Source organism: Triturus cristatus, chromosome 9 (assembly GCF_964204655.1).
Source record: "Triturus cristatus chromosome 9, aTriCri1.1, whole genome shotgun sequence".
Taxonomy (NCBI): domain Eukaryota; kingdom Metazoa; phylum Chordata; class Amphibia; order Caudata; family Salamandridae; genus Triturus; species Triturus cristatus.
This window is the reverse complement of record NC_140592.1, coordinates 514,887,976-514,911,994: the sequence shown is the minus strand read 5'-3', so window position 1 is coordinate 514,911,994 and position 24,019 is coordinate 514,887,976. Positions and strand designations below refer to the sequence as shown.

Genomic DNA, 24,019 nt, shown 5'->3' with positions numbered 1-24,019 from the left:
GGGCAAACAAGCCTCTTCAGAGGAAAAAAAAGAACTTTTAGGGGTAAAGCTACAGACCACATTCCATAGTAAGCTGGGATTTGCTTAGAACAATCAAGAGCTTGAATTGAGGAAAGCAATGCATGTATTGCACTTTCTCCATTGCGAATGCCAGAGTCCCTTTTTTTCATTCAAAATATTTGCGGGTGTCAGGAAGTGGTTTGATCTTTTTTTACTGTCATTGAACCTAAATGAACACATTTCTACAGTAGAACCTATGTTGCCTTCTCTCCCTCTGCCCTGAAAACTCTAGTATACGACACAGGGCCTACGATTTTGGGATCCAAGTTAAGTATACGTCTACTCGTTTTTTAAATCCTAGTGCATTTTGGGAGGCTCTTTCATGAAAGGGATGACGTAAGACCCTACTCTTTCATTTCATTGTATGTATGACAGTTGATCACATTCATCCAAGGGCAGTCAAGAGAAATGAAGATTTCACCACTTCCAAGTACTCCTCTGATGTTAGCATGGTGTTGTGTGCCATACTTCAGAGTTAGCTCCCTTTCTACCCTTCATTACTTCTTCTAGCTTTTGGAATGGATCAGACGCACAATTCCCTGGCTGGAGAACCGCACCACCGAGCAGACCATGAGTGCTATGCAGAAGAAGCTGGAGGATTTCCGGGACTACCGCCGTGTCCACAAGCCTCCTCGTGTGCAGGAGAAGTGCCAACTGGAGATCAACTTCAACACCCTGCAGACCAAGCTGCGGCTCAGCAACAGACCCGCTTTCATGCCCTCAGAGGGAAAGATGGTGTCAGTAAGTACTGTATAGAGCTGGTGCTGTTTGGTTGCTTATTCCACCTTTACGGACTATTTATTTAACTGTATCCGGTGCATTACAAATATTCTATTTCAACCTCACATAGAGGCCAACTTTATCCCATGTTATGTGCATTTGTAAAGTATACTACCACCCCATGACACAAAGATTTGGTAGGATGGCACTCGATAATACCTACAATTGCACTGGCACTCTTATCACAGACATTGATTATCTGCACTGTTATTCCAGCCACAAGGCATCTGCACTAGAGTTGTAGTATCAAGCACTTTTCTTCTACAAATGACTTCCAAGTAATGCCTTGGACTTTAAATTTTCTAACCCCAGAAATCACCTAAGACAAATCCACCAATGCTACCAATGATCAGATAGGTAATGAACTTGTACACATTCCCACAGGATATTGCCAATGCCTGGAAAGGTCTGGAACAGGTGGAGAAGGGCTACGAGGAGTGGCTATTGACTGAGATCCGACGACTTGAAAGACTGGACCATCTGGCCGAGAAGTTTAAGCAGAAGGCTTCCCTACACGAGTCCTGGACTAGAGGTACAGGAGGAGAACTTCAGGGCACATGAACATAAATAAATGCAATTGTCATGCTAATTCTGGTCACATCTATGTATTGTTCCTAGTGGCTAGATGCTATTATGTGCTCAATGAAAACATTTGTCATGCTGTTTATTGTAGACAGAGCACTGGAGCTAAATAGTGCAAGTTCAGATGAAAAGTCAAAAGACACTGTATGGTTTTACTCTAATTGTTTTGATTTTTCCTTACTGAATATACCCATTTCAATATTGCTGTTCACATGTGAGAACATGCTGAAGTTAGGTCTTCATTGTAAGAAGGGAGTAATTCCTTATTCGTCCTGTTACAGGAAATACTGGCCAAATTCGGAATTAAAAGAAAATAGCATGGTTTTCCACCTAGATATTTCACCAGCTGAATGCTGATAAAATTCTAAGTGGCAAATCAACTCTGTAATGGGGAATTACCACAAATTGGGTGTGGTAACACCACTTACAACTATATTTCCCCATTTCTAGTGGTCTGCTTAGGCGCCTCTTGGAATACAGTGGAATTCTTGCATCTAAGAATTAACTATACTAACAGAAATGTAGAAATAGTGGGGTATTCAGTTATATCCCAAGACAGAATACCACATTAGTATTGTCAGAGCCCTTAGAATGCAAATGCCTCGTCTGCAGTGTACATCTTTAATAGCAGGGTAGGTATTGAAATTAATTCTTTATATATGTATATTAAAATATTTAGGGAAGGAGGTAGTTCTCAAAACTGTGTCTAGATCCCACACATATAAATTGAGATTTATTTTAGTATTTATGAATTTAATGAAGATACCATGGTGAAGAACTAGAATTACAAGCAAGTGGCTTTTTCCAGCAAATTGTATCAATTTTACAGCTTTGATTCCATCAAGACAGTGTTCAGGTGCCACACTTTTTCCATAACCACAGAATAGTACCATTGTACTGGTTCATTAGGACACTATGGTGAAGCTACGGTAGAACTGTGGGGAAAGAACTGACAGGCTGCTGCTGCTTTTGAAAATACACTTCGTACTCAGAGTCTCAGACTTTATTCGCGCATAGCTGAGGAATATAGAGTGAACAAATAGAAAATGTGTTCCCATTTTAGCTTCTGGACCACCTTCCATAACCTCTGTAAGAAAATCATGAGAGAAAACAATTTTCTCTCACAAGTGGTTCATAAAATCTCATCAGAGGGTTCTCATTTTTACCAGTATAAAATCAGCTTAGGACTCACCAGAATTCCTACAGCGAATTCAACACCATCAACAACTGATGTTAATTTTGTCTAAAATCACCTGATAATCACCCTTTTATGTGTTTTTGTGACCCTCAAATCCTGGCATTCACTACAACTGCATTTCAATGAGAACCACCTCCCGAGTCCTGTAATGGCTGCCACAAAATGTTGTCCATGTTATAGCCAGCCAATCAAGGGGGTGGGGGTGGGGTTGGTCACTTTGTTACCCCTTCCATGTACCCTTGGGGGGGTCAAGAAGTATTAGGCTGGTGTCACCCTTGATGATAAGTAGTAATTCAAGAGCTCTGAATAATTCAAAATCCATCCCGTGCTTGGAAAATAACCTGCATAATGCAATTCCCTTCCTTTCCTCCCCACTTTGACAACACATTCTTCTGGTCGGGCCTTTATATGTAATCATTTTTGACAACCCTTAATCTGATTAGCTATTTTGTTGTATTGTTTCCAGGACTGCAATACCCTGCTTGATTTTTTATGCCTAAGATCAAAGTGTTTTACATTTGCCCTCCCTGCAGCAATGTGTATGGATGAAGTAACTTCTGTCTATTTCCAATTCAATGCAATGTTATACATATCCATTCCTTACAGGTAAGGAGGAGATGCTGACTCTGAGGGACTATGAGTCAGCCTCACTGATGGAGATCCGTGCTCTGTTGCGCAAGCATGAAGCATTCGAGAGCGACTTGGCTGCCCACCAGGACCGCGTGGAACAGATTGCTGCAATCGCCCAGGAACTCAAGTAAGAACTAGAACCATCAGCCCTACAAAAGCCGATGTCCCTTTTCATCTCCCTGAGCTACTTTATTGTAACTGTCTATAATAGGAGGTTTTATTAGAGTGGTTGGATGTTTAAGTGAAAATCGCTAGTGATCGCCCACTTTCTGCATTAATTCAAAAAGAGCAACAGCTCTTAGAATAATCATTATCTATGTACTCTAGTTTTTACATACTCATCCCATCTCTCACTTGAACTTGTTCAGTTAGTCAAGGGAATGAAATGTTAAAGGAACAAAAATTAAAGCCAACTGATGATTTTTGTCTACATTTTTATTGGAGTTGATCATATATTATCCAGATCCCAACCAGTTCACATATGTTGATATCTTTCCTGCGCTTACTATCTTTTTACTCTAGATCCCAACAGTTATCATTCCAAGTCATTGAAATTGTCAGTCTAACAGATTAATATCAGTCCAGTGTTGAAGGTTATCAGACTTTTATATGTATTTGTATTTAATGATTTGGTACCCTTTTAAGTGTTGTACATAGTTGCATACAATGGTTCATTGGATAAGTAGCAGTTGAGGTGGCTTATATGCAAGGGACGAGGCGTATCTTGGCTTTTAGTGAGTGAGACACGACCACATACATTATACTGTGATAGATTCTTGTACACATCAAGCAAAGAGTAAAGCCTGCATACGTATTTGCAGTTTCAGGATTGGTGAAAGAGATGGGTCGAGCTGCCATGGCCTTATTTGTCCATTTTGAGTCAGTGGCACATTTAACCTCAGTGGGGACGGGGATGATTCTGAGCTGGTATGTGAGTGAAGCCATTCCAGAGAAGAGGACCAAGGAGTTAAAAACATCTGAATGTTGAGGGGTTGCATGTCAGATGGGAACTGCAAAGAGGTAAAGATTGGTGAAACAAAAGGAACATTATTGGCTGTGTCCTGTTACCAGTTAGGAGAGGTATGTGGGGGAAAAACAAGAATACGTTTCTTGTACATTGACATTTTTGATAGTCAACTGTTCAGGTGGATATTGGTGAAGTAAAGTATGTGAATTTCTGTGCAAAGTTAGCAAAATTGACTCTTGAATCATTTGAACGTCTTGGACGTAAAGCAGAAAATGATATCAACATAGGAGGTGGACCAATCCTTAGGATACATCCACTGAGAGTGGTGCGGGCAGTGGGCTCAAGGATGTGTCAGAAACCTCCAAAAGGCTGGTTCTAGGAATAGGATGAGAGCCATTCTGCTGCCTCAAATCCAAAACCTAGGGAGGCAAGGCTAGGGAGCATAGTGGGGTGGTTCGCAGTGCTGAATTCAATCGAGGGGTCAGCAAGAAAGATCATGAAAGAGAGGCTGTAATCATGGGCTTAAATGAGAAAGTTTGAGTTCTGAACAAGAGCTATTTCAGTCGAGTGGAATTTGTGAAAACCATATTTTAGTGGGTTAAGTGAGGAGGAACAGTTAGTCGGATGAACCACACAGTAATAACTTAAAAGTTAATAAAGGAAGTTTGTGGATGCCAACTCCTTTGTAGGCAGAGACTACAAAGTGCACTATATGTATTTATTTGCTTTTATCTGCCCTCAAAAGGTAGCTTCAAGATGCTTCACCATGAGACATAAGAGATAAGTGTATAGTGAGAAAGAAAAAGTTGTTCACAAATTAGCTGTAATGTGTATTAGAATCTCCAAGAGTTCCATCCTCCTTCTAATCTTACACATCAACACTGTGGTGATCCCTTCTACCCTACAGCTGAGAAAGGTAAGCGCAGGACACCTTCAGTCAAACCATCTTCACATACACAGGTCCTCAGGGCTTAGAATAAGAATGGTACTGTAGAGAGAGCAAAACATCAACAACAAGCTAATCCCAGCATCTTTGTAATCAAGAATAAATAGCCAGTCTCCCAGAGGGCTTTCACAGACACCCGATTAAACCCAAACTAGGTAACTGTTTTTATGTGTCTTTCAATGACAACAAAAGCATGGTACTTTTTGGCAGGACCCCAATAAAAGCGATATCTAGGTCACCTTTTAATTGACTTCTGCTGACAGTAAATTGGCGTCGCTCTTTTCAAATTCCAAATTTCTTTGTTGAGATGGCAGTCATGTTTTTAATGACAGTGTATTGCTTTCTCTTAAAGTGAGCTCGATTACTATGATGCTGCCACTGTGAATGCCCGCTGCCAGGCCATCTGTGACCAGTGGGACAGCCTGGGTACCCTGACCCAGAAAAGGAGGGACTCCCTGGAGGTAAGGGGCAGTTCTGATTTGACAGTAGCAGAAACAAGCAGGGTGATTGATTGTAAGATGTGTTTCATGCTATCGCAGACTTCGAAATTAGTTCAAGTTCAAATTCAAATAACTTTATTCGATTGTAAAGTTTAACAATCATAAAAGCACAATACATGAACAAACATTTCACAAATAAATTGCATAAAAAGTTTAAAAAGAACTGTCCAATACTTTTGTATAATAGGCGAACTGTGGGAACAATATGAGTAAAGGCAACAAGCAGGATAAGCAGGTTAAGAATATAAATAATTTGTACAAAGTTAAAAATCATTAAGGAATAGAACAATAATAGCAGCATAGTTATCCCTCCATACTTTTCCTAAAAGTGATAGCTAGTTTTAGAAAGCTGCTTACATATAAAGTGCAGTCGCAGTTCAAAAGTTGAAGGAAGTAAAGTGCTGGTTTAATCTGTGTGAATTTTAATTTCTTTAAACAGGGCTTTAGGTATAGCCTTCAAATTCGAAATTATTTCTTTGTCATTATTTATTTACTCTTTGGCCCCAATTATGTGGGGGTTAGATGGTGGTGGGGTATGTACTGCACCGTGTAAGAAGTGGTACAGTAGAATGAGGTATTTACTGAGGCCAGCAAATATCTCCTATTCTAAGATTTTCGTTGAAAACATAACTTAACGTGGAGAGGTTGAAGCTTACTGCATCAAATTCAGCTTGTATTAATATTTGTATAGGGAAAATTGCAGGGAGTGTGGTAATCACTGTGAAAATCAGAATTCGGATTTGTGGTACTGCACGTATCAGAGTTTTGTAATCGGAGCCTTAATCTGCAAATTTTGTCTTGCTTTGTCTCATATTGAAATTGCTGTTGTGCGTTTTGAAGATGCCCTTAATGTATTCCAAGAGGCAATGATAATCTCTAAAATTCCAATACAACAAATTGTAGTAAGGAGAGTAAAGAAGCTAGGCCTACATTTCAAGAAGCACTACACATATGTATTATGAAGCCTCAAATCAAAACTCAGTGACTGTGGTCTGGTCTTTTTACACTGTGAATGAAAATCAGAAGCACCATATGGTGCCAAAACTGGGGGTTGTAATGACTCTCCAAAATGAATACGTGTACTACTGAATTCTACGGGTTCAATGTTAAGCCCTTGACTGCCCAGGTGGCTGCACACTCCTGTGCAAGATACTGTCACAAATGTTTGTGGGAACTTTGTACAAACATTGGTAGGGCACTTGTGCCCATTATGTGGGCATCTGTTTTAAGTGCATATTGGAAGCAGATTTTTATTCCCCATATGTATTAGTAGGTTAGTCAAGGAGTTAAACCAAGGAAAATTACATAACAATTAGTGCATCAGAAGACTTCCAAACTAGGATGTATGTTGTCATGCTAATGGCCATTGCTTAGGTAGCCAAAAGACCTGGGATTGAGAGATTATTCTGCTTTTATTGTAATCCAGATGCAGCGAACAATGTCCTGTTGTAGACAGTGTAGAATGCCTTCAGTAATATTTCTGTTCTTTCCTCCCCAGCGAGTGGAGAAGCTTCTGGAGACCATCGATCAGCTTTACCTGGAATTTGCCAAAAGAGCCGCTCCTTTCAACAACTGGATGGATGGAGCCATTGAGGATCTGCAGGACATGTTCATTGTTCACAGCATTGAGGAAATTCAGGTACCAGTGATTCCTAGGGTGGATAGATCTAAGCATCCAGGATGAGTCAGGTACCAGTGCAATGGCATATAAGGCGAGGCAGGGTCAGTAACCAGGGAGCAAAGCAAAAATGAAATGGGTGTTGTTCGTACAATCTATTCCAGAAGGTGTATATACTATGACTTCAGATACGTTTAGGAAAAGATTGGGGGCACGAAGGGTATGGACTAGTGAGGGATTCATGGATCCAGGAGGGCAGGGACTCTGGAGGATGTATTATTTCTTGTTTATTGTTGAGCCAGACAGGCGTATGCTTCCCAAAAACGTACAGTTACTGATGTGTTACCTAAGCATGATCACAAAGACATTTATGGGTGTTAGAGGGGCGACTGATGAGCTATCAGATAAAATTCAACCAATTTAAAACATGCATTATGTTACAAATTAGACCCTTTTGTACAGTTAGCGTGCCATGGTTGTATGGCCGGATAGATGTATTGGGAGGGTGTATTCTCAGCGGCGGCTCCTCCGCTATGGCAGAGGAGCTTCGCTCCTCCTGACAGCAGCCCAAAAAATGAAAAATAAAACGATAATAAAAGCTTGTTTATTATCATTTTATTTTGGCTGTCGGAGCTGAGGCTTGGGGGTGGGGCCAGAGATGACAGGCTGGTGGAGGAGTGCTTTGCTCTATAATCAGTGTGTGTGACAGTTTGGCCAGCCGTCTCAGGATGGCCAAACAGACATGCGCACTGAAGCTCTCTCCAACCCCAGCTGCATTGCTGGGTTGGAGAGAGCAGGCACAGGCTCCCCATCTACTTGGGAGCACAAATCCATGGTGCGCAGGCCAATCCTGACACTGCTTTCATGCAGCGGCAGGATTGGGCACAGGGGATTCTGGGAGCCTGTGCCTGCAGTGCACGGAGCCAGATGGGAGTGTCGGAGCCAGAACGGAGTGTGGATGCAGGAAAGTTATTATATTTTACATTTATTTTGTTGTCTGTCCAGGGTTCCCCCTCCTCCTACCCCGCCACTTTGCCCAGATACCGGCCGCTACTGTGTATTCTGGGATATAAGGGTGAGGGTGATAGCAGAGGTGTTGAATACTGCTGTGGCTCAGGGACAGGAGGGATGAAGTTCCAGGACATTCCTGGATACTCTGAATATTACAAGAGAGGCAATCATCCTCAGGTCATCCAGGATTATTACAAGTGTAAAAGATTTAGAAGGCTGAAGAGACTATTTTGATGAGGCACAGAGGGGTTAGTGCTAGTAGAAATTGACAGGCCATATTTGTGGAGGACATGTCCTGGGAGATTATATTGATGTTATATGGAGGAGAAGCCCCATTGATTGACTTACTGATAACAGTGAACAATTTGTAAAAAGACCTATTTGTTTGTGTAGCCATATAAAATGGTGTCAGTATTGGTAGGTCAGTGTCATTTGGGGGAAGTTGGATGGGAATTTTTACCAGAGGGGCAAAGACATAGGCCCTCACTATTGAGTACAATGCAATTCTGGGTTTGTTTAGACTTAGCCAAGATTACGAGTACAGAGGTTAAACCAACACTTTTGTTTTTCCTATTGGCGATTTTGAAAAAGTAACGTCCTGTGGAAATTGGTGCTAAATTTTAGATTCCCGCTGTTATTTACTGTTATTTGGCTCCGATCTTGTAATGGTGCAATAATATTTTATGCCATAATTATTATGAAGCAAGGGATTAGTAATTACTTATGAACTGTCCCTGCACCACACATAAATGAGGGCCTCAGGTTTGGAGGCATGGCATTAGACTGCTGCAGTAATCAATTTTTCTTAATAATATTGTATTGATCAAATCCTTCTGGCGGTATGGAGTTAGAGATAGGGTAGTTAATTTTTATATACAAAACTTGGCATATTGTAGATGAGGCTGTGGTACCGATGAAGGCCTCTGGGCATAAAAAAGAGGTGAAGTGAACCTTTAGGTTTTTGGCTAATAGGGATAGAATGAGAGAGTGACTCAGGCTTGCAAGAGAGTGAGTGAGGTAGGTCTGTGATGCAATAGATACAGACAATTAGATTATTGCTGTCTCGAAGCGTTTATCACTGGAGAGCAGAGGGCAATCTAGTAGTGATCTTCCACTAGACAATCTGAAATATGAGCTTGGAGGTGGGAGAAAAGCATAGGAAGGAGAACAAGATTTTAGTATTATCTGTGTATAAGGTGACAGGAGTACCCAAAAGGTAAATACTGTCACCTAGGGAAGTTTTTAAGGACAACAGGAGAGGACCAGTGACTCAGCATTGAGGGTATCAACAGGCTAGTGAATTGGTCGAAGTCACAGGGGCATGAGATGATAGAGAAGTAGTGCCTGTAGATTAACATTGTCAAATACTATAAAGAGGTCGAGGTGAATCAACATTGAGCCTCAGTGATGGCGGGGCATTGAGGTAATGGCATTTGAAATGTGAGAAAGGGCAACCTTGGAGAAATGGAGGGCTTAGAAACCAGACTCGAGACAGCTTATAGGTTTGTGTGTTAAAAACTATGGTGTATGACATTTTATCACAAGTTCAGTGGTCATGAAAGTTAGGAGACAGGGTGATAGTTAGAGGGTTAGGATGGGTCAGTTGTAGATTTCTATTGCAATCAAGATAGCAGCATTTGGTGCCCAAGACAAGCCAAAGGAGTAATTGAGAAATGTGTTGAGACATGAGAAACCTCAGGAAAAGAGAGCTAGATGTATTATTGTGGACTGCGAGTATGAAAGGCATCTAGCTTCATGAGGCTGTAGAATCACCTTGGAATTCTTCAGGGGTTGTTGGCAACAACAAGAAAGGAAGTTGAGAGGCACATCTGGAGTTGGAGTGGGTGGGACAATCTCTTGTGGGTTTCTTTAGTAACAGCAACATGCCAGCCACTATGCTATGTTCCTGAAAGGCGGTAGTCATTTTTTTAAATTAAGATTTATGATGGAAGGCAGGAGGAGAAACCAGATGTTGTGGGTCTGAAGCTCAGTGGGCCGAGGATAGAGTGGTAGTTTTGATTGTGAGAATAAGCATCATGGCAGGTGCTGGAATGGTGATGAGAACTGGGTGGAGTAATGGGATAGGTGGTTTGATGTAAAGTTAGGTGGGGGGTTAGAACAGCATGCAGATTTTAGAGAAGTGAGTGGCAAAGGCAGGAGAGAAGAAGCAGGATTGTAGATTGTCTAATAGTTGTTCTGTGGGGAAGTGAGAGCCTGATTTTGCAGATAAAGGACAGAGGAGTGAAATTGTTTTAAAATAATGAGGTATGGGAAATAAACTATTCCCCATCGTGGGATCTTCACTGATATTCATGAATATTGAATATTGTGCCTAGGAGTAGAATCCGAAACATAGAGGTTATCTCTCTTTTTTAAGGTGGGCAATTAAACCTTCAAATTAAATGTTTAAGGTAGGAGCTGCCACATTTTCCTAATGCTCATTTATTTTTTGTCAAAGCTCTTTTTATTGGATCTTACACATGCCAAGTAACAGCAGAACATGCGATATACAACCCCTCACTATACCACCAAGAAGCCAATGTATTCAACAGTGTCTTTTGGATGCGGCAACGATTCAGAATGAATAAAGACATGTAGCGAAATTGCTATTACGCTAAAACATGTCAAGCAATAAACTTTTCCCCAAACCCCTCCACCCCCACGCGCAAACCTATCATGCATAACAACGAATAAAGAAAGAACTGAAAAAGACAATTAAGATACATGGATGTTACACAGTTTGACCTATGGATATGGCGGTTACTGTAGAAGTGTTATAGGTGAGGTGTAGGCACCGGGAGAGTACGCTATCTTAGACTAAAGTGGCTCTATTCTTTGGAATAGATGAAGCGCCCTTGTTCGCGAAGAGCAAGTAGTTAACGGCAGGTCTCTGGAGAGACAGGATACCAAGTGAAGTCACAGTTTTCAAAATCATCCAGAAAGATGTCAGCTATCCTTTCCATTGTAAGAGCCTGCCACAGACAAGCATCCCACTGTATCGGTGCTGGTGCCTCCTTCTTCTTCCAAGGTGTAGCTACCGCCAATTTAGCAGACCAAACCACAGCCATGTTATAGCCCTATCACCCTTAGTTTGGTGTTTCAGGGCGTCATCTCACACGCCTAATAATGCGATCTCCGGGGTATCATGGAGTGGTTATCCCAGAATGTCTTTGATTTGCACTAAGATCTCAGACCAGAACCGACGAATCGTTGGGCAATCCCACCGTATGTTGTGAAAGTTACTCAACAGTCCACACCCTCTCCAACACAAATTAGAAGTGTTGGGGAAGATTTTTTTCAGTTAATTGGAATATGGGTACCAGTCATAGAGTAACTTATAGTGTGCCTCTCTCATGCCTATTGAGTGATTACATTTTGGAATATCTCCTCAGAGTTTGCTCCATTTTGCTTCAAGCCGATACGTGATGATGTGCTAAGTCCCCTTTTGACCTTTATTCCACAGCGTGGATTTACTGATATTTCAAGGGAAGGCTATATAGGTAACAGCAAGTAGATGATGTAGGTAGAGATGCAGAGCAGCCCTTGTTCAGATTTGTTGATTACTGATGCCCTTGTGCACTGAGTTGCTTTGTACCTGGACAGTCAATCAAGTGAATGGTCCCTTGTAGGTCATTCTCCAGTCCCCTGCAGTCAGGTATCGTTTGTGGAGAGATTTTGGAATGAAGCATTGCCTTTACTGTGTAGGCCTTTTGCGGATGTGCCATATTGAGGGAAGGCAACAAGCCCATTATCTCGTCAAGAAGCACAACCAACACTTTCGGGTTGTCTTTTTGGCAGTGCAATGGAGCATCCCATTGTGTGAAGACATCATATTTAAGCTGGGGGAGCTCCTTGCTCACCGATCAGACTCTCCCTGTTTCGATGGGCCACGATTGTAAAGTGAGGCAAGCAGCCCACGCGGCTCCCATACGCCTGCCACTGCCATTAGTCCTTGGGAGGGGGCTTCATCAGCCTGCATACCAGTCCCCCCCTTATGTGCTGAGATCCTTGTGATGTTGCCTTGGCTTTCTTTGGAGGTTAATTGCCGACGGGCAAGACTGCGGGTGTGATGGGTCTGGGGGCCTTACTTATCAGGGATTCTCATGTCTCTCGAGGGCCCACCCTCATCTCTGGTGCAAGGCGGCATGGTGCGGCACAACGCACCATAATAAATCTCGGAACAGTTTAGGCTTCCCCGCCAGTTAGGCTTGCGGGCTCTGCGGTGCAGCTGTCATGCTGCTATTTTGTCCTCAGAGGCCCTCACTGAATCTGTCTGATTTCTCCCGTTTAAACGTTTGCAAACTCACCCCGGGCACAATCGGCACTCCTTGCTCTCCAGACAGCCTCCAGGGTCCAAATCAGGCCGTCAAAAGAGGTAGTGTCTTAACGTTTATCCAGTGTGTAGCAAAGCCTCTGTGGATCACGTCCACTCGGCCTTCTTGGTTGACCACACCCTCCTAATGCTCATTTTTAAACTACTAAATTACCCTGCTGTCCTGAAGGCCACTGCTTTGGCAGAAGAGTAGCAGATACATTTTTCTACTGAATGCATTTAGAATCTGAGAACACTGGTCTCTGCATTTTTTGGGTATATCTGTCCAATTTCCAAAAAGGTTATCGTACATTTATATACCATTTGACATCTTTTAATATAATCTTTCTCTCAAAATAGTATTTTGCCAGCGAGTTTAAGATTTTTCATGAACTTTTTTACCGCAGAAGCCTAAAAGGAATTTTCTTGGTTTATGTATCATTTGCCCCCTCAAGAGCCACAGACTTCACGGGTACCCATCAGTGGCAGCTCCTTCGCTGAGGCGGAGGAGCATCGCCCCACTGCGTTTCAGCAGTGGAAAAAAGGAAAAATCGAATGATAATAACACGTTGTTATTAAAAATGTTATCTTTCCTTACTGAGGCAGTTTTGGGGGCGGGCTGTCTGGGCTATCTCGCAGCCAGCAGGGGGAGGAGTGGTTCATGCACTTACGTGCGCATGACAGTTTGGCCAGCCATCTTGGGCCACTAACAGTCATGAACACTTAGCATGTTCTCCACCGGGCTGTAATGCACAGCGTAGGTGGAAAACTTGCCCAGGATCCCAGTCCCCATCTGAGCGCTGAACCACAGTGCTCATGGTGACAGCAGCATCCTGATTGGGTTAGATGTGCCTGGGTGCTTCCTGCTTCTGGAGGGGAGATGACGCCGGAGGAGAGACGGTGGCCCTGCACAGGAGGTAAGTGGGATTTAATTTTTTTATTTTCACATCTCCCCAACACTCTCCTCCTCGCCACCCCCATTCTGTACCAGCTGCCGCTGGTACCCATTATGCGGGAAAATGCCAGGAAGGACGAAAGATCCCGGAAGAAATGGGACTCAGATGTATGGAAATTCTACTGATGCATCTGGAACCAAAACAGGAGGCTTTCCGCCAACTAAAAACCATTGGGTGTTTTGTATGCTAAGGCAGACATTGAAACACAATGACAAAGAATGCAGCATCTAAGAGAAAGCCCCCTCCATCTCAACATTAAGGTATTAGATGCCCACACATATGCCACTTAGAGGTTCACTGCCAAGCCAGTCATAGTGAATGTACACGAGACCTGCAAGACACTTATTTCAATTACCCGATGCCAAAACCTGGCTAGTTTAAAAAATATTGAGAAACAAGGCCCATTCTTGACCATAAATCTGTGCCAAGAGCTGCCTGCTCAAGTGTATGACAGTAGTATTATCATATCTCAGAAGAAAATGGATCTTAGTTTACACTTACCTGATTGACTGGTCGCTAAAAGCCAATCATAAACAATATCCTTCATGATTTCCAGATAGCAGTGACAACTATGCAGAAGTTCGGATCTTCTCATAAGTTTTACAAGTCAAAAGCTTCCTGTATGATTGAAGAATAATCTCATGGCTTGTCAACACTGGTTTCGCCCCAGAATGATAGGCATTTGAATGCACTAAATCTGAGATTTCATAAGGACCTCCGTAAGCTTTGTAAAAGACCATTAGAATCAGCGCTTGGAAAAAAGTAAAAAGAAATGGAGGCTTTCTATGGCAACTTTGTGGTCTATCCTGTGGTGGACATTGAATGAGAAAAAAATTAAGTGAGAGCCATTACAACAACTGTCTTTCTGTGTGACAGAAGCGATGGATTTCTCCCTACTTGGGAGCCAAGTTCAGTGAGCTGCGTATTCAGTGCAATGGACACACAAGCAGTTGTTGCATCACATAAACAAGATGGAACTAAGGACTAGTTAGTTTACTTTAAGGTCTCTTTTTTACCAGCACAAACAACTTGCCATTGATAATAATGGATAACACAGCAGTGGTGTACAATCTCTACATATAGGTATGAATGACATCAAGAATCCTTTTAATAGGAGATCTGCCTGCCAAGCACTGGTTCATCACCTGGAACATTTGTGTCACAGCAGTCCTACTGTGCCAAACACAAAACGAGCAAGCACATCCTCTAAGCAGTATCATCACAAAGAATATGTGGAAGGTTTATCTCTAAATATGCCAGTACTGATGAGGACTCTTTATATACCTTTTCACTATGAACATAAAAAATTGTAAGATTTTGTATCCACATTTTTAAAGGTTGGATTCAAGGTGATTGCTTATGTGGTGAAAAACATTTCTCTGCTTTCCCACTAATCCCCTAAACCAAAGGTGATTATCGCCCTGAAAGAGGCCTAGACAAGAATAATCTTAACTGCCTCTGAGTGGCCTCAACAATAGTTCCAATTTCTGCTTCACCTATCAAACCACTCACAAGCGATAGCTGTGCAGACCCAAGGCCAGATGTATGACCCGTTTTAGCTGTTACAAACGTAGGATCAGACAGTTTACGACCACTAAAGACTATTTGAACATGTACTAATCCTATTTTGAGAGTCTGTAACTTATTACCAACTTGCAAAATAGGGTTCGCTATTCAGTATTAGGCAGGGGCTTTTTCTAGGGCGTCCCTTCCTAATAGCGAGTCGCAGGATCATGTATGAACCGCAATGCGATCGCAAAACATTCATAATTTACCGACTCCATGAAGAAGGTGGTAACCCATTCACAAACGGGAATTTGAGTATGTGGGCGCCAACATTTTTAGAGAGCAAGCAGTTGTCCCACGGGCCACTGCCTACTCTTAAAAAATGAAAAAGGATTTTTTCTTTTTCTCTTTTAAATGCATACCGTTTTTCTTTAAGGAAACAGGTCTGCAGTAAAAAAAATGCTTTATTTAAAAAGCAATTAGACATTGTGGCCTGATGACCCCAGCAGGCCACCATCCCTGTGATTAAAGGCTATTCCCAATGTGTTACAAATTTCGACCTACTTCATGAATATTAATGAGGTAGGCCATTTGCGACCCCATTGGTAATCACTAAATGTGTGTGGGACACATAAGTACTTCACATTTTGCGAGTTCCTAATTGCAAGTTGTAAAAAATCGCAATTGGACACTCGCAAATGAAATGCTCGTACATCTAGACCCACAGCTTGCAATCATTTAACATAGGAGACTATATTATGAATTGATCCAATATAGACAGTTAAATCTTCCTCCTTAAAGTAGGCTTGAGACATTCTGCTAGATTTTTATAATGCTCAAATAGAGCTTCTTATCTAGTATCTGTAGACCTTCGGCCACAAGACTCCACTTTCCGTATTTGGCAAAGCGGGGTCTGCAATTCTGATCCATTATGGTCCTTGAGGCAGGTTATCAACGTATTTCCTCGCCATCCCAGTGATTAAGTATTTTTATAGGTTCTTGTGAACATTGTGTTTCTGTGGTCAGAAATCCTGTTGCCACTTGGATGCTGAATATTGTTTTGCAAATGCTGCTTGATTTTTAATCAGAGCCCATATATAAAGCAAGTTTGGAATGTTTTTACTTGAAAATTGGCTTTTTAGCTACCAACACTACTAGACGAAGGGTTATTGAACAGGCATGGCTGGTTTAGGTAAGAGTGGTGGGGCGGGGCAGGGGAATCCGACATCCGATGGGATAGGGAAAATAAAATAAGTAAATAAATAAAACTACTTCCCTTGTGCTCGCCACATCGCCAAGCACAAGGTAAGTGCTTTCATTTATTTTATTTTCCCTCTCCTGTCATCTTTCGATTTACGCCCTGCTCTCCTTGCCCTGCCCCACCATTCTTACCTCTACCGGGCGTGCCTTTTATTGAGATCTGTCTCTTGTACTCAAAACCACCTGATACAGTGTGCCATAGGAAGAAGGTTGTTTTAAGAATCCACACAAACATTCTCTATAAAGTTATTTAGGATTTCCATGTAAATCTCAGTACATCACCACCAACCATTTTCCCCAAAATCTGTTGTGTGAGGGAGAAATATCTCTTCACAATCTAGGTATGAAAAGGGGTCTGTGGTATTCCTTAGGCAGGATCGGGAAAATTGGAAAGACTAAACAATTGTTTGTCAAGTATGTTCCCATCTGTAGAAGGATGCCAACTTCCAAGCAGTCTATAGTCATCCAAGTTGTGTCCTGTAAATAACTTGATACCAAAATGCAAACAAAATGTCTTCAGGGTGGCATAGGGCTCATTCAGCTAGTGCAAACGTGGCTACACAGTCCACAGAAAGATCTTGAAATCTGCTTCACAGTTGCATGGTGATCAGTCAACAAAGGCACTATTGTCTACACTCTGAAATCAGAACAAATAGTGGGCAAAGCTTCCCTGTGACACCCTTTTTGTATTTAAGGCATGTCTGCTTCGTTTTCACACTCATGCACTGTGGTTTTTGATTAGAGGCAATGGGAATAAACGTGTTCATCTGTTTAGGGTTCAAGCATATTAATAAAGATCCCATATTGGAGAAAGAAAAGATGCTTCTAATCATAGTCCTCCGTCATGGAAATCTTTGCCTCATCAGTATACATAGGTGGACAGCCTTTTGTAATGATCCTAATGCAGTATTAAAGAGTCAAAATTAACTTCCAATTGATTACAAAATGTTTGCCAATTGGGATAATAGGGTTTGCCTGGAGCTTTAAAACAGTGCAGATTATCTTTCTGGAAGGCTGTACTGCCTAGCTGACAGTTTCTGTCATTTTCTCAATTTCTAAAGAATTATTAGGAAAGTATGGAGGCCTCTTTTTCTATGTTAGTTATATAGTGCAATAGATTATCATAAAATCAGGACCATACCTGTTAGATAAGCATACATATTAAATATAAGGATTGTTTCCTGTAAGGTGTTTCAAGATCATACACATAGTCACAGCTATTTAAGATTATAAGTAAAAATATTTTCTTTTAGGAGTTTCAGTTACAGATTTGATGGTAACGTGGGTCTGTTTTAACTCGGGGAGATGCTTCGTAGCACGGGTTATCTTCCATTGTAAAGCAGCAAATGCATTTTCATTGTGAAATTGTAGATTGATGGAAGTATCAATGATTGGCCAAAGGCCAAGGAATGAATGCATGAAGTGATAGCGAGAATTAAATATTGATTGCAGAATGCTGTTGAACATATCTAAGATGTGGGATAAATGTATGAGTCACGGTCATTGTGAGCTTGGATTAAGTTGAGTTAGTTACAGACTTTCTTTGGGTGATGGGAGATTTAGCAGCAATTCTAGTGAGGAGTTGTTTATGGTCATGTGAATCAAAGCATGGCCAATGTACGATCTGTAGCGAAGAAGGAACGATACACACTGTCAAAAATCAGTATGAGATCAAGAGGAATCCATTTGTGTGAGTGGAAACAAACAACGTTTTTTTAGGACTTGGCACAAGAGAAGCTGAGCAGAATGCATGTGTTGCCAGTTGTCAGTGAGTTTAACATTTAAGTAACTGAATTTGATTACGGTATGTTAGAGCTATAGAGGGTACAGGAAGATATCAGGATAAACAAAGAATGTTTCAGTATATCATCAGGCTGTAACTTACCAGAATTCGGGCCTTGAAAGGAAGGGGAAATATTCAAAGGAGAGTCAGCCTGGGGTTACCGTGGTATGATTTGTTGAAGAGGAGTATGGCCCTGCCTATCTGAGTGGTGGCATGGTCAGTGTGTAAGACTTTAATGGTGGGATGGAGTGTGGAAGTCAAAGAGTTCAGTAACCAATATGTCTTTTAACATATTTATGTGTAATTCATAGGTAGATTTAAATGTAGATAGTGTGACGTTGGTTATCCTTTGAGTATGCTCTGTGTTGCACCATAGATTAAATATCAGATTTGTGGGCTGGTGTCAAGATATGGGTAGTAGAATAATGTGAGTGGCCACTGAGTCTAGTAGATCTTGTCAGGTGTAGAGGAAAAAAAGAGGCTGTAAGTAGGGATGCAGGATCATTTTCACATAAAATTGAGGTCTGATGTCAAGACAAGGGTCAAGTCAACTGAAAACCAGTTGTAAGGTTCGCAAAGAGAAAGGTGCCAAATAGTCAGAAGGACGTAGTTCTCTGGGTCTAGGAGATCCAGATATCAAAATGTAAGGGACCTCAATTACTCCAAAATTGTCACTCCAAGAATGCAGAGCATAGATAAAATTAGCCCTAGTGACTCAAAGAGTGTAAATGTAGGAACCTAGGAGATTCATGTACTGAAAATGCAGCTGCTGGGGATAAAGAATATAAAACACCATCCAAGTATCAATTATATGAATTTTGTTGCAAAGGCTATAATAACATTTAGATATCTTGGGCCCCTAACAGCTAGCTAGAGAAATACATGTGCTACCTCTAAGATGGAAAAGACAGGTTATGTGAAATCCAAACTGCAGATATGAAATAGGAATAGTCATGTTCCAATAATCAGAATTGGAGAAGTGGAAGGTTATTGGTGAGGGAGAGTGCAGCAAAGATTTTGGAACCTAGAAACTTGGGCTGGTTTGGAAAGGAGAGCCAAACTGTAAAGGTTTATATAGATGGACTGAAAGGCACCAAGCAATCGGTTTGTTAGGTACCTGGTCTCTAGGCTATGCTTGGAAATCTTTGTGCAATGGTCTAATCTGTCAGACAAGAGAGATCCTAAGTCTGGAAGCTGTGGGTCATGAGAGATCTGTTTATCTGTGCACTTTGTTAGTATGCAAGCTTTAAGGATTTCAGTTTTCCATGTGATATGTCAGTTTCTTCCCTTTTTATCTCACAGAGTCTGATCACCGCTCATGAGCAGTTCAAGGCTACCCTTCCCGAGGCAGACAAGGAGAAGATGGCCATCCTTGGAATCCAAGCTGAGATTCAGAAAATTGCCCAGACTTATGGAATCAAACTTTCTGGCATTAATCCCTACACCAACCTCACTCACCTGGACATCTCCAACAAGTGGGAATCTGTAAGTGAACCAGTCAAATTGAGAAAGCTGTATGCAGCAAACTCCTCCTGGTACATTGTACTCTTATCTGCCTAGATGTCAGTGTGCAACTTTCATCCATGATTAGGTTCAAAGTTACCTCCTATTGCATGATAAAATATCCCAAATCTCTGTTGAGCAAAACGTAGGATGTGCTCAGTAACATATGAAAAAAAAAAAAGAAATCCAATCTCAAGGCATTTTTTCACAGCTGTATTACTGGGGTCCTTAAACAGAATTGCACTTGGTAATACACTAGGACTTAAAAACCTGCTGCTCTATCTTAAAATGTAGATATCAATATTATCTATATTGAAGTATTCCACCCCCCCCCCCAAGTGGCCAGTGATGCGGCAGCACCTATCTCTTGATCGACCCTTCTTGACCAATATGAGTGCTCGAAAGTTGGAATCTGTATTTTGTGGCACATTCATGGCCTTTCTGGATTTCCACTACAAACCCTGGCAGCTACTCAGCTGCAACATACAAATAGTTTGTGGGTGGATTCCTACAAGTAGAGGATTCTTCCTTGCAGAGCACCTATCATCTCCTACTACACCTGAAGTCAGACCCCCTGAAGTTCAGGAGGGACCCAAGTCTGCCTGGCTTCAAGTAGCATACAGATACAGGTACTGAACTGTACATTAAAGCAACATGACGATCCATCTAGCCAGTCCAGTGCACCTGTCTCTCATTTTATCTGACCCTCGACCCCTACCCCTTTCCTCTAAACCCAGTGAATGTATGCCACCCAGTGGTGATGTTTGCTCTGTACAAAAACTCAAAATAAGCAATCCAAGTGTGTTGAGTTCTCGTAGGGGCGGTAGGTGTGATTAACAGGCAACCTGAAGCAATCTTTGCCACCATTGAATATCCGTCCCAAAGAGTTGCTCATAGTCCGATAGCCCTTTATGTTCCACATAGTTATCTTCATATATTGCATTATGGTGATATTTTCGTGTCTTCAGCTTTCAATCAACTTAACCTACAGCTTCTGTAACCAGGTTTGAAGGCGGTGTTATTTGTGTCAACAAGATGCTCTCTGCCTATACTCATTTTTTTCATTTCTGCCTGAGGTTTGAACTTGCAACTTGGCTACAAACGCCTATGTAGAAGTATTTTGTTGTTGTTGTAATACTTTATTCGACATATAAAAGTATATCATAAAAGTTCTGTACAGCATGTTTTTAAAACAATTAAGAAAGAAGTATTTTAATATCTCCCTGATACAGCAATGGAGACCATTCTCAACATGGTTCTGAATTCTGTGGTACATGTGCCCACTTATGTCTCCCTGACTGGCTAGCATCACACCCACTATGTTTTGGATAGAAACTTTATTTTCCATTAAATGAATTGCCTTTTCTAGACAATCTCAAGGTTTGCATCTTGAGAGCAAAATTGTATAAAGAAATGATTGATAAACTACTCATGACAGTAAGGGAGAGTAAAGTGATGTTATTTTACTGAAGTCATTGAGGCAGTGGAAAAGAAGTCATGTAAGCTTTGACTCAAGTGACAGTCTCTTGTACGTTTTTAGACATCCTTTAATAAAAACACGAGTCATGAAACCTGTTAATTAAAACTGATTGATAACACACAGGAACACACACTTACTGAAGCTATACAAAATTAACAACATACCTATTTTGAAAAGATAACTACTCGAATAGATTAAATCACAGATGTTATAAAGCAGTCCACAGATAATGCTGCAACCCCAGTTTACATCTAAATGATTCGCCAGTTAGATGTGAGTAGGCAGAAAAATGATCAGAAGTGATTGACCCAAGTGGCACAGAAGTCAGCCAGCATGGACATTTAGAAAGGGCTTTAAGGTGTTACTCTGTATATGTTTACTCTGTGTAAAAAAGATCGTGAGCAAGAGGAGGACCACGATGTTTGCACAACAGATTGTATTATAGTGATCTCGGATACTTTTAAAAGCATACAACAGCACTGCCAAACTGAGGCTTCTAAATGAAGGTGCAGGCAAATATGTGGCAGCAAGTGAGTTATAGGGGATATTGGTTATCCGTATATCTCTCAGGAAAGAAAAGACGGTGATGATGTAGCTGATTATACTAGATTTTGCTTCTCCTGTGACCTGATGTTTAAGTCTCCTTAAAAAAGAAATTATGAATCATTGTGCTTTTGTGTTGAAAGACAGAGGTGTTTACGTAACAAAAACACATTTTGAATTCCCTATTTCCTTCAGGTGAGGCAGTTGGTTCCACACAGAGACCAAACCCTGCAGGAAGAACTTGCCCGCCAGCAGGCTAACGAGCGTCTCCGTCGCCAGTTTGCTGCCCAGGCGAATGTCATTGGACCATGGATCCAGACAAAGATGGAGGTGGGTGGTAGCCTATGGTTTGTGTATCTTCAACTGCATTCATTTTTATTTCATTTGCTTTGTTTTCGTCTTACTTTCGTAAGGTTCATGAAGTTTTTAAGTTTAACTTTATTGCTTGTTCTTAGGTGATTTTGTTACATTTAACACATCTCGAATATCATATTCAATAAATATCAGTCGAATTAGATCATTCTTAAAAATTCTACCTGGTCTAAGTTTCACATTAAATAGGGACATGTATTGTTTAAAATAAGCAAAATGGTAATCTCTCAAATTGGGGAGTGCTAAACCGCCTCCCTCCAGCCCTTCATATAAAGGGCCAAGTTCTAATCTAGAGGTTTTGTTTTGCCAGATAAAAGATGTAAAAAAAGATGCCACTTTTAAAAAAGTGGTGTTGTTAAAACACATGGTACAGCAGAAAAGAGGCAATTAGACAATTGGAGAACTGCAATTTCAATCAGGGCAACCCTCCCAAGAATAGTTAAAGGAAGCGAACGCCATCATGCATACGTAGCTTAAACTTTTAAAAGAAGTGGGGCAAAATTAGGATCGTATAAATCTTCAAACTTTACAGGATCTCCAATGCCCAAATATCTCTTCAAGCTCATCATTTACACATGAGACTATATCTGGAAGTAATCTATCTGAATTATAACTTCAGTTTTCTTTCTGTTCATTTTTTAGCCCCTCAACACCTGATATAGAGAAAAAATATAAAAGGCTTTTTCCTGTTAACACCTATTAGCATCCAGAAGCAGCATTATGTCATGGGCATACAGTTTTAGCTTCCCCATCTGTGGTATAGGAGGGTGAATATCTCTGTTCTCCCTAATCGTAATTGCTAATGGCTTGAAAAAAAAAGCAAATAAAACCGACAACAGGGGACATCCCTACCGAGTGCCATGGCAAACTTGCAGTCTGCCGACCTCAGTGGCATTAAGTATAATCGTGGCTTAAGCATTCTTGTCCATCTTATATATCAACCCCCCGTGATCTGGGTGGATATCCCAAACTTAGCTAAAATACAGAAAAGAGTTTCCCAGACCACAAGGTCGAATGCCTTCTCTGCATCCAATAGAAGAACTATGGCAGGAGTATCAGTGAATGAAAACAAATCGAGCGTCTCAGCTAAGTACTGTGTATTTGTTCCTAACTTTTGTCTGGCTAGAAAACCATTCTGGTTCTGGTGTATTAATTTTGCAGCTATAGAATTGAATCTGTTAGCTAATCATTTCATTGCGATCTTATAATCTAAATTTAACAATGTGATTGGACCATAAGAATTTGGATCTTCGCCATCCTTTTCTGTTTAAAAAAAACTAACCACTTTCCCACTATTAAAGGAGGCAGGTATGGGGCCATCCTTCAACATGGCATTAGCAACCAATAATAGATAGTCCACTAACACCTCCAGGAACTATTTATAAAACGCATCCGGGAAGCCATCTGGGCCACATACCTTGCACTGTGGGAGGCTTTTAACCACCTCAACCAGGGGCAGGCTATATGTTCAACCCCCTCCTTTGTAAGAGTAGGAATATTCAGCCCTGCCAAACAATTTCCTCTAGCTGCCATATTGACCACCTAATTCTACCTATAAATTTGCCTGTAGTGTTTAACCAAAATGTCACCCTGTTTCCACTGCTCCTTGCACCTGGCCCCAGAGACTGGGCACTTCAAAGCAAGGATCACATTACTTGCAGCTTGTTCTCGTGCCTGCCAAGCTAAAAATCTTCCAGTAAAATTACTCTCCTCATATATCTTCTGCAGATAGGCCCAATTGGATGCACAACACTTAGTATAATAGAAATTGCTGAATACCTGTTTAGCCTTCTCCAACTCTTTTCTATTTGCAGAGAATAGTTGTCTCAAAAATTTATTGTGAATTTCCTGTACAGTCTTTTCTAGAATTTGCTTCTGTTCTCTAACATTTATAATATTTGTGACATCCTTGGCTGTCACCAGCGCCTTTACATATGCTTTTAATTCAGTCCACACCACATATGCTGGGGCAATTCCTTATCAAAACTTCCTTTATCTCTTCTTTACATATT

At 41.2% G+C, this 24,019-nt stretch overlaps 1 protein-coding gene across 1 annotated transcript in view; it reads left to right on the top strand.

Moving 5' to 3' along the window:
• The window catches only part of ACTN3 (actinin alpha 3), a 196,626-nt gene that overhangs the window by 147,793 nt on the left and 24,814 nt on the right, over nucleotides 1-24,019 (top strand). Inside the window, exons 10-16 of the mRNA XM_085625497.1 lie at nucleotides 571-801; nucleotides 1,225-1,372; nucleotides 3,227-3,377; nucleotides 5,516-5,624; nucleotides 7,162-7,302; nucleotides 19,412-19,594; nucleotides 21,831-21,965. Coding sequence (XP_085481623.1) covers nucleotides 571-801; nucleotides 1,225-1,372; nucleotides 3,227-3,377; nucleotides 5,516-5,624; nucleotides 7,162-7,302; nucleotides 19,412-19,594; nucleotides 21,831-21,965 — 1,098 coding nt within the window. The remainder of the gene's footprint in view (nucleotides 1-570; nucleotides 802-1,224; nucleotides 1,373-3,226; nucleotides 3,378-5,515; nucleotides 5,625-7,161; nucleotides 7,303-19,411; nucleotides 19,595-21,830; nucleotides 21,966-24,019) is intronic.